Raw genomic sequence first — 20,079 nt, forward strand, 5'->3', positions numbered from 1 at the left:
CCAGTTTTCTCCACAAAGTCTGATAGCAGGGCTTTATTTTCAGTCATATGTCCTGAACATCGACTGTCCATAACTAGGATGTTTTTCCTGTTGCCCTGCGATCATAAAGACCACTAATGATTAGTTTTAAGGACCCAGACTTGCTTGGATCCTTTGGCCTTATTAAGTTTGTTAGCATTTACAGCGGATTTATTTTCAGAGTTTATGCTAACATTTTTCTTATCAGATTTTACAGTATCAGACTTTGCATCAGAACTTACACTAGAAGGAATAATGCTCACTTTCTTTAAAGAAGGTTTTATTTGATAATAATCATAGTACAAACTATGATATTCCTTATAAGTATAAATGGAATGTTATAAACTATCACAATGAAAACAAGGATTTTGTGGTTTAAACCTAACATTCTGACTCTTAACTCCTGATTTAGGAGGTAAAGAGTTTATATCCTTATTCTTCCTGCAAAAAGAAGCAAGATGGTTAGTGTTTCCACAGTTATTGCATTTCTTTCTAGGAGCATTAGGAACAGACTTATAATTATTACTTTTATTCACACCTTCCTTTCCATTCCTATTTTTCCTAGGTGGCTTTACCTTGTTTACATTCTTAATCTCTTTCATCTTATACTTAAGCTGCTGCTTTGTCATTAAGCCTATGTTAACTTCAGCTGGTTTATCATCCTGTTTTAATTTGTCAGAAGTTGACTCTTCCTTAACTTCTGTATCATTATCTTTCATCTTTTCAGAATCAGACTTTACAGTTTTAGCTACAAACTTAACAGGATTTACCTTTGGCTTAATAGTCTGTTTAACAATAATTGGCTTAATTTGTTAAGTTCCTATTTCATTTTTATCATCTCCATAACCTAAGCCCTCTTTCCAGTTTCCACTACTTAGCAAATTCTGAGTTATTCTACCAGAGTTAGTCCAAGTCCTGATAATCTCTCTTTCCTTTTCTAACTCAGTTTTTAGAGATTGATTCAATTTTAACACTTCATCTCTAACATAAAAAGCATAATCTCTTTCTTTCTGAGTTTGATGGAACATAACTAACTCCTTTTCTAAATAGTCATTCCTTTTATTAAAAGCCAGATTTTCAGAAGTTAACCTATCACATGTTAAGGTCTGATCTCTATAGCTAATGAATATGGTTTTAAGATAAGATCTCAACTCAGTAATATCATCAGTATGAAAAGCATAAGTTGTTTGAGGTACCTTTAACTCAGCAGCATCAGAACTGCTATCAGCATTTGCCATCAAAGCATAGTTCACCTCATCTTCAGAATCTGAAGTGTCTATCCATCTTTTCTTCTTTATGACAAGTGCCTTGCCTTTGTCACCTTTTCCTTTCTTGTAATCAGGAGATATGTGGCCTTTCTCACCACAATTGTAGCATTTAACATTTGAGTAATCTCCTCTGTCAGACTTTCCTGCTTTTCCTTCAGATTTTCTGAATCCCTTCTTATCAGAACTTCCACTTTTTTTTGGAAAACTTCTTTCCCCTTTTAAATTTCCTGTAGGCTATCTTTGTGATATCCTTCACCATAAGAGCACACAATCTCATCATCTCTTCATCAGCATCCATCTCAGATAGACTTTTAGTTTCTGAATCCTCATCATTATCAGAACTTGATGAGTCTGAATTAGACTTTGTGATGAGAGCTTTTCCTTTGCTTTTCTTTAAGACAGCTACTTTGGGGGATTCCTCCTCAGCCTTAAGAGCAATTATCCTTGACTTTCTCCCATGTCTCTTGCTTCTTTGATCCATCTCAAGTTCATGAGTTTTGAGCATACCATAAATTTCATCAAGAGTAGTTTTATCAAGAGCATAGTTGTCTCTTATAGTAGTCGCCTTCAAATCCCAACTTTCAGGAAGAGCTAAAAGGAATTTAAGATTGGAATCTTCAAGTTCATATTCCTTATCTACCAATGATAGATCATTCAAGAGTTTGACAAATCTGTCATATAGACCAGTTAATGATTCATCAGGTTTTGAGTCAAAGTGCTCATACTCTTGAGTGAGTATAGTCCTCCCGTTCTTCTTAATTGCATCAGTTCCCTGGCATCTTGTCTCCAAGGCATCCCATATCTCCTTTGCAGTCTTGTAGTTAATTACCCTGTTTGATATGACATTATCAATGGCACTATACAACAAGTGCCTTACCTTTGCATCCTTGGCAATATATGAGATATCTTCAGCTATATACTCACTTTTCTCCTTTGGTACAGTCTTTGCTGGCTGATCTGCAACTACAACAGAGAGCTTGGTTGGCTTATGTGGTCCTTCATTAATTCTGTCAAGGTATTCTGGATCTGTAGCTTCCTGAAACATTGCCATCCTCACTTTCCATATGGGATACTCAGAAGGTCTCAGCATGGGAACCCTAATAGTCTCACATCGACTATGGATTTGAGTCTTTGGAGTTTCTTCTATTTTGGTGGGCTTGATTGGAGTTTGTTCTTCTTCAGACATGATTATTTTGGATCTTTACTGTATATGTGTTAACAGATAGGCTCTGATACCACTTGTTAGGTCACTTACAATCAAATCGAATTAAGAACACAAGTATGTAACATAGAATAATATTATTAATAAAACAGTATTGCAATGAAACCGTTATCTCTTAGTGATGAACAAATATCACGAGAGCTGCTAGGGTTACAATAAATAATATTCTCGATAATGATAACACATCTAGTGCAAACCCTATGCTGTGTTTCTATACCACACCATTACAAGATAATCTCTAATTGATATCGAATATAAGTCTGCATCCTAAAATATATCAATTAGTTATTTTTTCCTCCAAGTCTTCTATTCCTCATAGAATTCTTCTTCATGCATATCTCTTCTTGTGTTAGTCTTAATCTTCGTTTCCTTCAATCAACCGCCTTCCTTATCTAAAAGTCTTCTTAAGTCCTGATATTATCTCCTGATGAATATCTTCTGATATCTTAAGTTCTGATAACTTAAGTTCTGATATCTTAAGTTCTGACTTCAGTATAAGTACTGATTTCCAGTTAAGTCCTGATTTGTCTTGTTAATCAAGATCTGAAAACTAAACACAAATCATTATTAGACATGACATCACAAATATATCTAACATAAAAAATTTAGAATAAAAAAATATATTTAGTTTGCTATTTTAATAGTGAACTAGTAGCTTGACTACAACTTCTTGTTAGTGTTTAGTTTCATACTGATGTTTCGATTTTTTTAAAAAAATTTATAAATGATCCAACCTTACAGATGTCAATATCTATATATTTTAGTGATATGATAAAAAATTTAGAAAAAAAATAAATGTATTTGGTTTGCTATTTTAACAGTCAACTAATAGTTTGACCAATACTTCTCACTAATGTTTAGTCCCATACCGATATTTCAGTCTTTTAAAAAATGTTTATGAATGATCCAACCTTACAGATGTCAATACCTATATATTTCAGTGATATGATAAAAAAATTTAGAAAAAAATAAATGTATTTGGATTGCTATTTTAACAGTCAACTAGTAGTTTGACCAGTATTTCTTATTAGTGTTAGTCCAATATCGATGTTTCGATTTTTTTAAAAATGTTTATGAGAGAGAGAGAGAGAGATAGAGAGAGAGAGAGAGAGAGAAAGAGAGAGAGTTTTTCAGTTGAGGGTGGGGTGGGGGCGAGACGAGAGAGAGTGAACATTTTATTTTTAATTTAGTTTCTGAAAGGGGGGGATTGGTAGGGGAAATTTTGAGAATATTGGTAGGGGATTTTGAGAATATTTCACTAAGAGAATCAAAAGACATTTCCAAAAGTCCAGAATTACTGAATTCCAACTTACGATGAATTTACTATCAAATTTATAAGACTGCTGATTATTATGAAGAAAAACCATACGAATTTATTTACAAAAGACAAGTAACACGAACATGGTGTATTTATAACAATACTAAACCCTATTTTTTAACCAACAAGGTACCCATATTACGATCTGATCCAAATTTTAGGCCAATCAATCCAATTTTAAATACTAATCATTATTTATTTTATTCTTTTAGTTCTATAATTTTATTTTTAATATAATTTTAAAAAATACGGGATATTACATACTACCCTTCTTAAAAAGAATTTGGTCCTCAAATTCACAACAATCCTAAAGTTCATGACACGTCTACCCCCGATCTTCTATAAGTCAACTTAAACTATGGTCCCCGGGAATGTATCTTAGGGAATGTACTAGTCTCATAACTAATACACTCTGAAGAACGGCCTGCTCTTGATATCAACTGCAACAACCCGAATTTTTGGACTATTAATTCTAAATCGAACTAAAATAAAATAAAATTTATTAATCCAATATTCTATTAAAAAGGTTTCTATTACAAAAGCGAAGCTAACGGAAGATCAAAGGTAAATCTACTCCAAAACTAAGTCCTTGAACTTCAAAGCCATCCAACTTGAATTGTTAGACAAAACCTGAAATTATAAGTAATGAGCTATACAACGCAGCAAGAAACCAATCGATTTAACTAGTAGGGTCAAATAACATACACTTATACAAAAATACGATACTTTATATAAAAATAAACACTTCTGATACATTCTCTTAATTTTATTCGATACATACAACACATATAGCACATAAAACAATAATTTAAAACTCATTATTCATGCCACGACCACTATAACCTGGTGATAACAGTCCTAAATTTTCAGAAAATAGACACTACAACCTGGTGACTACAGTTTTAATTTCTTATTCTAGATTTTCAAAAACCATGGCATATATCAGAGATCCAAAGTTATCGTTGTCACACAACACATATGCGATAATACATATCACTTTAGAATACATGGTCACTTAGCCCATGTTTTGATAATCAATTATACACATGTAACTCATAATTTTGAAAACACTGGCAAGATCGATTGAAAACTTACCTTAAAATATGACCAGGTCTGAATTTAGCCTTTTGACCATCTAAACGATATTTTCTTACAAAATACGAAACATGAAAGTTGTAGAGAACGAAAAGGCCTTTTCGTAAAGTCTATAATCAACTATTCCGACTTAAGATGAATGTACTGCGAATTTTATAAGACTGCTGATTTTTATGAAGAAAATTCCTATGAATTTTATTACAAAAGACGAGTAACACGAATACGGTGTATTTATACCAATACAAACCCCTATTTCTTAACCTACAACTTATTATATTATGATGTGATCCAAAATTTTAGGCCATTATTCAACTTCAATATTAAATCCTAATTGTTATCTAATTTCAATTCTTTTAGTTTTGTAATTTTATTACTAATATAATTCTAAGAAATGCGGTATATTACACGCATACATGTATACTTTATTTTGTCAATAGTTTCATGTTTCAACTTTCAACCTGCACATTCAAGTTAAATTAAATGATATAAATATAATATAAAAGGAAAAGATGCAGTACGATTTTCAGCGCGCGTCGACACCCCTAAATTTGGTCTGGACTCCCCCATCCACACCAGGCGCCACCTTCCCACCGCCGATTTTAAAAACATAAAACTCACAAATCCGCATAACCCAGCGAGCCTAACACGAGCTTAGATTTCTTGATCCGGCTCGAGCCTGACATGGCTCATCTAGGTTCACATGTTTTCAGGTAGCTAAATCGGCCTGCCGGTAAATCATATCCGTTTTCCATCATATCCATTTTTCAGCAAATCATTTATTTTTAAATGTTCCATCTTACCTCCCATAATTTTATATTAATTTCACATGTTCCATTACACAACAATAGAAAATAAGTTGTTGTTTCATGTACAAAAGATTGTAAAGGAGATTTCTATGATAAAAAATGGTGCAGAGGAATGTAGATCGAGTAGGGGGTGTATGTGAATCTGCAATTATGATGTTAAGAGGAATTTTATTTTGCCTTATCTAGTAGGTCTCCGTATCGATGTTTCCACACCGAATAAGAACTATGTTTATCTTTTGAAAGGTTAAGAGTTTGTTTGGTGGAGTAGAGTTCTGATTTTTTGTATTACTTTATTTTAGAAAGGCAGCAAAAGAGTTTGTTCGGGACTTTACTTTTTTTGTTTTACTAATTAGCAAAAATAACAAAGAGTTATTTTTGACTGAAATACTTGGCCAGTTGGCCCCGATGTTTGAATAAGGAAAAAAATGTCTCCCTCTCGCCGACAATGGAGTTGCCTGAAGACATGTAGTCCGTATAGAGATATTACCGCGGCCCCCACTAAAATCAGTTGGGAAAATAAATGTGTTTCTAAATCTTGACTATCTTTATTTTTCATTAGTGACCACTTCACTCCAAGTACCACTGAAAATCCTGCGACTACCTCAGTTCTCGATTCATTAGTTACTACTCCACTGGAGGCACCGCTCAAAATCCTAATGACTAGGACTAACTAATAACTAAAAAAAATGATGGAATCAACATACTTTCTTACTACAAAGAAATATCTCTAATCCTAAGCATGTCTTTTAATAAAACGTCGTTGAGATATCTAAAGTTATTTTTACTTTCGAAAATATATTTAAAGGTTATTTGATATTTGTTATGACTTTATTTATTCAAATGATACTCTTTAAAATGGTGATTAAAGTAATATGTGATTTTCAATTGAGTGATCGGTTTGATATATCTAACCTTATCTTTCAATGATTACCAAGTGATTGGTTAGGTACATGATTTAATTTGTCCCCATCGTAAAAAATTCAGTGCATTTGTTGTTGCGGAACCCTGCAATTCATGAAGCGGCCATTTTTATGATCTGATTTGTCGGATCCAGTTAAGATTAGTTTGTTTAATATCATAGAAATTAATATTTATGTTTACTCTTCTAATTTTCTTTCATGGTATGATTTGTTTATTCATGATTATATGTATTCTAGGTACAGTTATAGAACACACAAATTAGTACGTCCTACTACTATTGTAAAGGATTGTTCATACCGAGATATTCTAAATATTATATCACAGAAGAGGTTCAAAATTGTATCTTTTCTAAAAAAAAGGTTCAAAATTGTATATGCGGTGAGATTTTATGTCTAAACTAACGAGTTCAAGCTGAATTTTTCCCAGCTATAAAAATAACGATGATATAGTGGAGCCAAATTATTATTTTTAAATACTTTGTTTAATTTTTACGATAGAACGATGTTTAAGAGTAAGTTCAACAATATCTTAAATGAGTGTCCTTAACTAAAATTTAATGCATTTTAGATAAATGAGTACTACAACCATATCCTAGTTATGTTTTAAAATACTAGAAAATAAATAAAATTTCTTATCTTTTGGGCACTACTACAAATGTTTTATTACATTTATAAAAATAAAAAGAAAAAAATTCCATCCTTTTTCACTCATCTATCTCCTCTCATCATTTCATTCAGTTATAATTCAAATATGATAAGACACAATTTATAAGACATGTTGTTGGAGTTAATATATCAAAATTAACATCCTAAATCACTAGGACATTTTTTTTAATTTTTGCTTATAAGACATTTACAAAGACACCGTTGGACTTGATAGCTCTAAGCCTCCCGGGTATGGCTCGCATTGAATCAATGACATTGTTGGTTAGTCATGAATTGAAAATTTAATCACCTTGTGTTTTTTCCGAATAACGACACCATTCATCCTCAAATTATTAATAAAATTATTAATAAACAACGACACCATTCATCCTCAAATTATTAATAAAATTCCTTGTGTACATAAATTATCATTAATAAAATTAAGTCTCAAATTATTAATTTTTTACTTGTTAATTTTTTTCTCACTTTTTACTCTCATGTGATTGAAATAAATTTTTTTGAATGGATTTAAATTTTATTTGAGACTCTTTATTTTTACAAATTATTTTATTTGAGTACATGTATATATGTAAAATTGTACAATATAAAAATTTAAAATGTACATTAATTTAATGAATCTCAATATATCAAAAAATAATAATTTATGTTAGAATATAGTACAAATAAAAGTAAATAAAATTACATTGAAAAAAATGAAAGAAAAAGTTTAACAAGTTATAGGAAGAAGATAACAGGGAAGTGGCCGACAAGTTCTTAAATACTTACTGCACGTCATCCCGCCAGGTCATTTTGTACAAATTTCTGTATTGTTTTATGTGGACGTAGCATTTCTCGGTAGGATTACATTAGTAGTTGATAACTCCACTATCATGTCTAGATAAACGTATTGAAATAGGATTACAATATAGCATAAACGGATCTTTATCACAACAAAAGGATAATCCTTATCAGCCCCTGCAAACCCGTGAGTATGAGATGAATTAGATTTAGAGTTGCGGAAATGTAAAGAATTTGAGTAAGATCTGTAGAAGACTAATAGAAGAAGATGAAGATTCAATGATGTAAAGTATTGTATCCAACCAACTACTACATTCTATTACTGAGAAGAAAACTGAAAAATGAACCTAACACTATCAAAGATTACAGAAACTTGTTATATAATAGCTACAATTACAAATTCATTTGCCAGTTGTTGACAACTGTTGTAATTAACTGAATGATGAGCAATGACATCATTCTTCTGTATTCTCACTATTATTTGGATGTGTATTGGATAATATTCCCCCCTTAGATGAAATGTGGTTGGAGGAAAGCACATTCAATCTGGAAAGAAGGAACCAATGAGCTCTCCTGTTAAGCCCTTTAGTGAAAATATCCGCCAACTGGTGAGTACTAGAGATATGAACTGGATGAATCAGCTTGAGTTGGACCTGTTCACGAACAAAATGACAATCAATTGCAAAATATTTAGTCTTAGGATGGAAAACCGGATCAGTAGCAATATCTAAAGCTGCTTGATTATCACAATGTATAATAGTAGGACGATGCTGTAAAACAGTAAGTTCAGATAAAAGGAGATGCATCCAAGACAATTCACAAGTAGTGTCAGTTAAAGAACGAAGTTCAGATTCTGCAGTTGAATGTGAAACAATCTTCTGTTTCTTTGACTGCCAACTAACAAGGGAAGTACCAAGTAATAAGCAATAACCAGATACAAAATGAGCTGTATCAGTACAAGTACCCCAGTCGCTGTCACAAAACGCTGTCAACTGAAGGTTGGAAGTAGAAGAATAGAACAAACCTTGATAAGGTGTCCCTTTAAGATAGCGTAAGAGATGTTGGACTGCTAATAAATGTGGAACCCGAGGTGATTGACGATAAATGAGATATCTGGATGGGACACAGTCAAATATAACAATTTACCCATAAATTTTCGATAAAGAGAAGGATTGTCAATGAGTTGAACTTCATGCTGAGAAAGTCTAACGGTATTATCAACTGGCAATGATAGAGGTTTAGAACGCTCAAGACCAGCTTCTATAAGCATATCAGTAACAAACTTATGTTGACAAATGAAAATACCAGTTGGTAAAGTACTAACTTCCAAACCTAGGTAATACTTAATAAGTCTGAGATCTTTGATAGTAAAAGCAACATCCAATACAGACTTAACATGAAGAATGGTAGAGGTGTCAGTACCCGTTAACAGAATATCGTCAACATAAACAAGAGCAACAGTAAAATGCTCCCTAGAAGTTAATGTAAAAAATAGAATAATCTGATTTGTTCTACACAAAACCAAGGCTGAACAAGATAGGTCCTAACTTTTCAAACCATTATCTAGAAGACTGATATAAACCATAGATACTCTTGAGGTGTTTACAGAACAAATTAGGTGTGCCATAAAGAGGATGTCCTTTTGGCAATTCCATATAGACGTCTTCATAGAGATCCCCATGAAGAAAAGCGTTATTAATATCCAATTGATTAATATTCCATCGTTTAACAACTGCAATAGCTAATAAGGTCCTAACATTTGCCATCTTAGCAACCGGAGAAAAAATATGATGATAGTCTTCCCCTTCAGTCTGAGTGTAGCCCTTCGCCACCAGATGAGCCTTAAATTTATCGAGTTCACCAGTAGAAAATTATTTGACCTTATAAACCCATTTGCAACCAACCATTTTCTTACCATGAGGTAAAGGAACAACTGACTAGGTTTGATTAGTTTCTAATGCTTGTAACTCTTTATGTATTACATCAATCCACCTCTGATCAGTAGAAGCTTGATTGTAAGTAAAAGGTTCTTTATAGTGTGTAGAGGAAGAAGCAGTACAAGCAAAAATGGAGGCTGATGGACCAGGAGAAAATTTAAACTTCTCTGTATCTATTGGACAATCAAGAAGAACTGCATTACTGACAGCACCATTATGAGAAGTGTAAAGAGAACTGGAAATATGGTAAATTTTCATCCATGAAGGTTGTATTTTCCTCCTAGTAAAAACTCTCATAGGTGGTGGTGAAACAGAACTGTGATCAGAATAGTTGGTAACAAAAGGGTGAGGAGAAAGATCTGATTCAGTCGCAGGAGAATCATAATCATCTTCAGGAAAAGAGGGATCAAAAGTTGTATCATCAAAATGTGGTGGTGAAGAAGAAAGATTGTCATCTGGAGGATCAATATCTATGATGACATCCAGAGGACTTTGTATAGAATCATCAGATAAACCAGGGGTAAAAGGAAAAAATGGAAAACAATTAGACTGTGAAGATGAAGTAGAACATGGGAATACATGTTCTTGGAATACCACATGACGTGATACAGAAAATGTTTTAGAAGCAGGGTCATAAAGTTTATAACCCTTTTGATTTAAAGGATAACCAACAAAAATAGTTGGAACTGCACAAAATCAAACTTGTTAGAATTGTGTTGTGACATGTATGCTAAGCAACCAAAAATTCGAAGATGTGAATAAGAGGGAGGAGAATGAAAAAGTTTTTTATATGGACTAACATTTCCCAAAATGGAAGATGGGATCCTGTTAAGTAAGTAAGTAGATGTGAGAATACATTCTCCCCAGAAAGATATAGGAAGTTTTGACTGAAAACGCAAAGTCCTGGACATTTCTAACAAGGTTATGTGCTTTCGTTCTACCCTACCATCTTCTTGTGGGGTGTACGGGCAGGTAGTTTGATGTATCACACCATTGAAAGCAAGAAAAGCTGAGAGTTCATTATTAATGAACTCCCCTCCATTATCAGTGCGTATGCACTTAATCAAGGTGTTAAACTGTGTAAAAACATGAGCATGAAAATCTTTTAAAGTTTGAGTGACATGTTGTTTTGTAGGAAGAAGAATATTCCATAAAGCTTGGGTATGATCATCAAGAATGGTCAAGAAATATCTACAACCACTATGTGTCATAGTTTGATACGGACCCCAAACGTCACAGTGGACCAAATCAAAAGCATTAGCTGTTTGAGAAGAGCTGATTGGAAATGGCAGCTTACACTGTTTAGCCAATGGGCAAACATAACAGTGTGGGAGATGGTCGTCTCTAGGTACCTCCAATTCCAGAATATGTATAAGACTATTAAAAGGAATGTGTCCTAAGCGTTGGTGCCACAAAAAAGGAGGATTTTTATGGACATATAAAGAACAAGAAACCGAAGTTGATGAATCAGAAACTAGCTGATATAAACCGTCAACCAGTATGCCAAGAACTAGTTGTTTATCATCATCATCACTCTTTTAGAGAATACATTTATTTGGGGTAAAATAAATGTTGTAATTATGTTGTAAGGACAATTTACTAATGGATAGTAAATTGAATTTAAAAGAAGGAATGAAGAGCACATCATTGACTACTAGAGATACTGATTCTAGATAGACTGAACCAGTATGTGTAACTAAAGCAGAATCACCAATAGGAAATTTCACAGTGACTGGACAAGATAAGAGTGCAATATTGTGCATCAAAACTGGATTGCAACACATGTGGTTTGTTGCACCAGTATCCAAAACCCAAATATTTTGAGAATTATCAGAAATAGTAGTACAGGAGAAGACAGTACCTGCAATATTATGATGTCCAAAAGTAAACTGGCTTTGAGGTCCTTGGACTGGATTTGAGGTTCTTTGGAAATTCTGCATTAGCACATTCATCTGAGATTGGAGAGTTTCCATTTGCTTTGAAAAAGAAGCATTACTTGTCTCTTGAACTGAAGGAGTAGCCAAAGCTTGTGAATAATCTGAAGCTTGAAAAGCATGACTAGATTTAGGATTCACAGATGGTAAGGATGATGATTATTGTCCAGGCGTTGTAGGCTTAGCAAATGGTTATTTCTTGCCTTTATTGTTTGGATGATATGGATGATCCTGTGGATATCCAACAAGTTTGAAACATTTTTCCTTGGTGTGATTCTTGTCATGACAATATGTGCACTCAATTGCTAGCCTATCAGAAAATTTAGATGATTGAAAATGAGTATTGTGTTGTGACTGCTGTGACTTAGGTAAGTTTACCATCATAGCAATAGGACTGATATTCTGAGACTGTCTTTGTCTCTCTTCCTGCTTGATCAACATAAACGCCTGATTTACAGAAGGCCATGGATTCATCATCAATAACTGTCTTCTTGCTGAAGTGCAACTTGAATGAAGTCCCATAAGAAACTGAATCAATTTTGTTTTCTCCAATTGAGCCTCCCACTCCTTAGTTGCTCCACAAGTACATTTCACCATAGGATGTAGAGACTTGATCTCATCCCAAAAACCTTTTAGCTTATGAAAATATATCTCAACAGATTCATTGCCTTGTTCAAACTTGAACAATTCCTTTTGAGTTTCATAAAACTTATGTCCACTCACAACAGAAAACCTTTCACTCAATTCATTCCAAACATCCTGTGCACTGTCTAAGTAATTCATACTATTGCTAATCTCTTCAGATACAGTGTTCAAGTTCCAAGTTATTATCATATCGTTAACTCGTCTCCATTGAGCAACAAAACTGATTTGACATCAGGTGCGAGAAATTCACCAGTAACAATTACTAGCTTATTTTTAGCAGATAGAGTTATTTGCATAGAGCGTTTCCAGGATACTTAATTCTCAGAACCAAGTAATTTCTTAGAAATCAAAATCAAGATCATTCCTGATTGATCATTATTGTGCAAATACAATGGATGTAGATTACTATCAATACGTGTATTCAAATCAGATTCATCAGTATTGTCAAGAAATTGATGTGAATTACCAGAATTAGTCATCATTAGAGGTGCTTGTGTAGCAGTTAAGACATGTGCATAAGAACGCTGTTGGATGGGACGCATCTGATTGAAGAATCAAGCAATTAAGTGAGTAAAAAACTGATAATCTGAATCATAACAGAGATCACAATTGTTGAGAACTTGAGGTTGTAAACAACGAAGCTTGATTGATCGAAGAAGATGACTAAAAAATAGATAGACTAATCGTAATCGAAGAAAAACGATGTTCAATCGCCATGAAGCTCTGATACAATTTAGAGTTGCAGAAATGTAAAGAATTTGAGTAAGATCCGTAGAAGACTAATAGAAGAAGATGAAGATTCAATGATCTAAAGTATTGTATCCAACCTACTACTACATTCTGTTACTGAGAAGAAAACTGAAAAATGAACTCAACACTACCAAAGATTACAAAAACTTATTATATAGTAGCTACAATTACAATCTTATTAGCTAGTTGTGCTGTTGTAACTAACTGAATGATCAGCAATGACATCATTCTTCTGTATTCTCACTATTATTTGGCTGTGTATTGGATAATATTAGACCACGGAGAAACTAAAACCTGATCATATGCATGGGTTTGTTTAAGATATCAGCAACCTGATCTTTTGTATTCAGGTATTTGATGGCAAGAAAACCATTCACCACTTGTTCACTAACAAAGTAATAATCTAGTTCGATATGTTTCATGCGAGCATGCAAAATAAGATTAGTACATAAGGAATGGAACCCATATTAGCATAGGAAAGACAGACTTCACCGGTGGGAAAACCAAGTTCAGAGAACAAAGATCGTAACCATATAAATTCAGATGTAGCATTGGCGATCGACTTGTACTCACTCTCACCGGAAGACCTGCAACAGTTGGTTGTTTTCTGGACAGCCAAGAAATTGGAGACGAACCCATAAAGATAACATAATCATTTGTGGAACGGCTATCATCTTTGTCACCACGGCAATCACTATCGGCAAAGCAGTAAAGAGAAATATCAGTAGAGACCGGAAATGAGATACCAACATCTTAAGTACCTTTAAGATAACGCAGAAGACGTTTCAAAGATTTCCAGTGAATATCCGTGTGAGAGTGCATAAACTGACAAAACTTATTTACCCAAAAAGCAATATTGGGTCTAGTAATAGTGAGATGGTGTAAAGCACCAACAATACGACGATAATCTTTAACTTCAAATTATAAAGGAGTGCCTTCAAACTTGGAAAGAATTTCAGTGGTCATAAGAGTGGCACGTAATTTAGTATCCTAAATACTTCTACAAAAGATGCGGTACATATTCTATTGTGTTACATGTGTACCGGTGGAATTGATAGTAACCTCCAAACCAGTGAAATTGATAGTCCTTTACATGAAATTCTTTTTGAAGCTGGTCAATTATGAAATCAATCTGAGCTAAAGAAGAACCTGTAATCATTATATCATCAACATAGACTAAAACATACAAAACATGTTTATCTTTCCGTAAAATAAACAAAGAGGAGTCAGCTTTGGAGGCATAAAAACCAAGAGATGGCAGATATGAAGCAAAACGAGAAAACCACACCCGAGAGGATTATCTTAAACCATTAATAGATTTACGTAATTTACATACATAATCAGGTTTCATTGCATCGATAAAACCTCTTGGATGGGACATATAAATATCCTCCTTCAAATAGCCATGGAGAAACGTGTTTGACATATCCAGTTATTTCATTGGCCAAGAAAATTTTGTAGCTAGGCCAAGTATTACTCGAACTGTTGTAGCTTTAATGACAAGAATAAAAGTTTCAGCAAAGCCAAATTGTTGTTAAATCCTTTAGCGACTAATCGCGCTATGTAACGTTCGATAGACCCATGTGATGTCTTTTAATCCTTAAAACCCACTTATTATCAACAATGTTAGCATGAGATGGTTCATGTTCTTTAAAATCAAGAGACTGTTTAGAATGAAGACAAGGCTTGTGGGTTTCTGGGTTTACGATAATTGGATGGACGCAATATCATGGAATGAGTTCGTTCAGTTGGGATCAAGAGACTAGAGATGGCTGAAGTGGTTGAAGTAGGCTGAGACCGAGCCGAGCCGAGTTTTGATGTAAACGAGTCGAGCTTTCATTTTTTATCTGACGAACCGAGCCGAGCCGAGCTTCTTTATCGAACAGAAATTCTTGTTCGAACTCGAGCTCGTTAACTAACGAGCCAAAAACGAGTTTGTTCGCGAACAAATACGAGCCGAGTCGAACCGAGCCGAACTCGAGCCTTAACCGAGTAGCTAGTTAACAAAAAATAAATAAATCAATGACCCAACCCAACTGATTGAAGCCCAACCATTTATTAAAATCTATCCGGATAAATCTACTTATTCTCTCTTTCAAATCTCTTATCAATCTCTCGTCTCTCCTGATCCCTAAACCCTAAATCCCCAATTTGTTTTTTTTGCCAGAAAAGGAAGAAATATTATTAATGATGCAAATTCTTTAACAACACATTAAGAAATTCAGAGTGGATATCTACCAACTCCTAGTTACGATCAGCAATAGAACTAGAGTATCTCGCTAGGTAGTGAGCTACCGAGTTCGCGGACCGTTTCACAAATTTTAGAGTTACTTTACGAGCCTCTAAGTCAATATGAAGTTTCTTGCAATCATCGATCAGTCTCCTAAGGTATGAAAAATTAATCGAGGAATACCTAATGGCTTGGATTGCTCCAAGGTAGTCCGATTCAACGAAAACTTCCTGCCAATCTTTAGATTTTATCCAGCTTAATGCTTCCCTTATACCAATGGATTCAGCTATTTATGGATGAATTTTTCCTTGTTTACAACTTGACCTGGCCTCCATCATTAGACCTTCATGATTATGGGCAACCATTACGTGACTGTAAGAATTAGAATCCTTGAACATGATCGCATCATTGTTTATCTTAACTGTACCCATCTGTGGTTGCTGCCAGTGCGAGTCACCATCCGCTTGAGTTATAAACCCAATAGATTTATCGAATGATCTGTCTTGCGCACTCTCCCAATCGTTAAGAACATGTATTGTTGATGTAACTATATCTTTGGACTCTCTTCCTTTCTGCTGCCATATCACCTCATTCCTGTTTTTCCAGATGGACCAAGCTCCCATGAATACCTTGTTGCTCATACCTTTTATACCTTGCTGAATAACTCCTTTTAGCTATGTATCCAGTTGTAAATCTGTAATCACATCATACTTGTATCCAATCTGACTCCAACATTGAGCTGCTACTGGGCATGTTACTAAGGTATGAAAAGTAGCTTCATCATAGATTTTACAAACAGGACAGATACTGCTCACTTCCACCCTCTTAATAATTAAGTTTTCTCTTGTTGGAAGACAACCCCTTGCTGCTCTCCATATGAAATGCTTAACCTTAAGAGGTATTTGTAAGTTCCAGATTTTATTCCAAAAAGATGATTTGTTATCTGTTATGTTTTCACTTACAGCTTCTCTTGCTACTCCATATGCACTCTTTATTGTGTAATGCCCCAACCTGTCTTTCCTCCAGAACCAAACATCATTATCTTCTCGTCTAACTGGTATTGATAAGATTAGGTTAGCATCTCTATCATCAAATATATCTCGAACCAAATCTACATCGCAGCTGTCGTTTGACGTTGACCTCAAACAAGAAACCTTTTGATCTGTAATAGCATCATGGACTATATGAATATACGGGTCATTATCACAGGGCAACCATGGGTCCTTATTGATATTTACATTTAAACCATTCCTTACTCGAACTGCAATCCCTGTTTTTAACAATTCTTGAGACTCGAGTATACTTCGCCATATGTAACTGGGGCTGCTTCCCAGTTTTGCTGATAGGAAATCTCCGTTTGGGTAGCATCTGGCTTTATAAATCTTACTAACCATGTTGTCTTGCTTCGTAATCAATCTCCACCCCTGCATCCCAAGGAGAACCAAGTTGAAATTATGAAGCTTCCTAAACCCCATGCCACCCTCCGATTTCCTTGCACATATACGATTCCATGACATCCAGTGTATGCTTTTTGGTTTCTTTGCTGATGCTCTCCACCAATATCTGCACATGATACTCTCCATTTCAAGACACACCTGTTTTGGCAGTAAAAAGACGCTCATGGCGTAGGTTGGTTGTGTTTGAGACACTGATTTTATTAAGAGTTCCTTACCGCCTTTAGAGATGTGTTTTTTGTCCCATCCTTCAATCCTTTTCTGCATTTGATTTTTAATATATCCGAACATTGCCTTTTTATTTCTCCCAATCACATTCGGAAGCCCCAGATATATCGTACTCCCATCAGCTTCTTGAAAACCGAGAGTATTGCAAATTGAATCTGTCATATCTTGACTTGTGTTGCAGCTGAAAATCACATAGGATTTTGAATTATTTATCTTCTGGCCCGAGGCAGATTCATATATCTGAAGAATACTGGATATCAAGTCTGTAGTGTTGCCATTAGCTTTGCAAAAAATATACGAATCATCTGCGAAGAACATGTGAGTTAGAGTTGGAGCTGTTAGAGCAATTCTAATACCTTTTAGTAGATTCCTTTTAATATTATCTTGAAGCAGGGCTGTAAGTCCCTCCATGCACACTAAGAACAAGTAGGAAGAGAGCGGGTCGCCTTGTCTGATTCCGCGACTCGGGACAACTGAACCAATCACTTTACCTGAGTAAGTAATCTTATAACTCACTGATTGAAAACACTCCATAAACAGTTGAATCAAATGGCCCTCAAAGCCCATTTTTGTCAACATTGCTTTCAGAAAAACCCACTCCACCCTATCGTAGGCTTTGCTCATATCAAGTTTTAGAGCCATCCACCCCGCTTTTCCCGCAACTTTCCTTTTTAAGAAATGCATGACTTCATAAGAAATCATATATTGTCCGATATCAATCTACCAGGAATGAAGGCGCTTTGTGACTCAAAAATGACTCCGTTGAAGATATGCTTCAATCCATTTGCTAAGACTTTGGAAACTACCTTGTACACCACATTGCACAGGGCAATTGGTCTCAAGTCAGCCATGGTTACAGGGTTCTGCTTCTTTGGGATCATCACTATGTTAGTTTCTGTGATATGCTTTTCAAATTTGCCCATAGTGAAGAAGTTTTGTACCAGCTTTACTACATCATCGCCCGCTACTTTCCAATATTTCTGGAAAAATCCTGGACTTATCCTGTCTGGGCCAGGGGATTTGTCTGGGTGCATTCCAAACATTGTTGACTTCATTTCTTTGTGCTGAACTGGGGCTAGCATACATGAATTTTGAACTGGATTGACTCGACTAGACACCTTATTAATCACCCTCGACACTTCTGTACTTGTGGCTGTAAATAAGTTTGAGAAATAACCTGCCATTATTTCTTCTAGCCCTGTACCCTAGCCAACATCAAAGCCATTGTCATTTTTGAGAGTGTCAATTTTATTCACTTTACGTCGAGCCTTTATTTCAGCATGAAAGAATTTGCTATTGCAGTCGCCCTCGCGAAGCCATAACTGCTTACACCTCTGCCTCCAAAATAATTCTTGTTCATTATATAATTCCACCAGTTTCTTTGCATTTTCTCTATAATGATTTACTAAAAACTCGTATCTCCTTCATTTTGTACGTTGCATAATCTTTTTGCAGTGTTGTACTTTACTTCTGAACCCTCCCGTAATTTCTTTCCCCCATTAATCCAACATACTAGCTGTGAAGGTTATTTTCTCTACCAATGATTTATCACAGGGCAACTTCCAGGCTTTCTCGACAATTTGGCCACACATCGGATCCCTTAGCCAGCAATTTTCAAATCTAAAATTGGCATTTCGAACACTATATGAGCGAGTGAAGGGCTTTAGAAGGATAGGACTATGATCAGACGTTGATACTTTCAAATTTATCAGCTTTACATCCGGAAATAGCTGCATGAAGTTATTGGTCACCAAAGCTCTATCTAGTCTAATTTCTATCCATCATGTCATACCAGACCCACTTTCCCACGTAAACGGATAGCCTTCCAGATCTAAATCATGAAAACCATATTCATATATACAGTTGTTGAAACCTTGGATGAACTATGGTGGATACGATCGTCCCCCGCTCTTATCTTCTTGGCTTGTAACATTATTCAAATCCCCAACAATTACCCAAGGCATCGTCACATTGTTGCTCAACGTACGTATAAGATCCCAAGTTTCTGCTCTTCTGCTGCGATTAGGTTCCCCGTAAATACTTGTCAATCTATATTTGATACCCCCTTGAAATTCTATCATAACATCAATATGGTTCTTACTGTATGAGAGTACCGTAACTTCCTTTTCATTACGTCATATCAAAGCTATACCAGCACTTCTACCAACAGTCTCTACTGTAAAGGCTCCTTCAAACCCTATCAAATTTTCTGCTTTCTCTACTCTATCTTGCTTACATAAAATCTCGTTAAGGAATATAAAATCTGGGCTCTTTTGGAGAGTTACTCCTTTAGGAATTGTAAAGCCCATGGGATCCCAAGCCCATGGAAATTCCAACTTAAAGAACTCATAATCCTTGGCGGACTCCTTTCAGAAGGCCCGCCTTCTTCACATTTTTTGGATCGTTTAATTTTAATGGGCTTTTATATAAGTCCTGCTCCATGCTTACTACTTCACTCACATCTAGGCCCAAGTCCAACTCCGTATTTTTTCTTACGTCCATCATGTGATCCACCTCATCACTCGTCCTTCTTTTTTTATTATCTATTATTGCCACACCCCTTTGAGAAATAAATAATTGATTATTTCCTGATTTTATCCCATCACCTTTTAAAGCCTCATATTTTGCGCCTGTTAGTTCCGTAACCACTGGGTTTGCTAACGGATCTCCTTCATTTTCTCCTCCCCTATCTCACTCCTGATTCTGTGGAGGATTGCTCGCTCTACCGTTACTGTTCCATTCTCCACCTGATTCTGAACTTCGGCTACCGTTATTATAACGAATCCACTTTGCTCCTATCAACCTTGATGG

General features: G+C 35.1%; 1 protein-coding gene across 1 annotated transcript; it reads right to left on the minus strand.

Moving 5' to 3' along the window:
* Positions 1–15,876: 15,876 nt before the first annotated feature.
* On the minus strand, positions 15,877–16,209 carry LOC141690935 (uncharacterized). Its single transcript, XM_074495689.1, has one exon. The coding sequence runs from the start codon at positions 16,207–16,209 to the stop codon at positions 15,877–15,879; it is 333 nt and encodes a 110-aa protein (XP_074351790.1).
* Between the last annotated feature and the right edge of the window lie 3,870 nt (positions 16,210–20,079).

Source organism: Apium graveolens, chromosome 10 (genome assembly GCF_009905375.1).
Source record: "Apium graveolens cultivar Ventura chromosome 10, ASM990537v1, whole genome shotgun sequence".
In the NCBI taxonomy this organism is placed as follows: Eukaryota; Viridiplantae; Streptophyta; class Magnoliopsida; order Apiales; family Apiaceae; genus Apium; species Apium graveolens.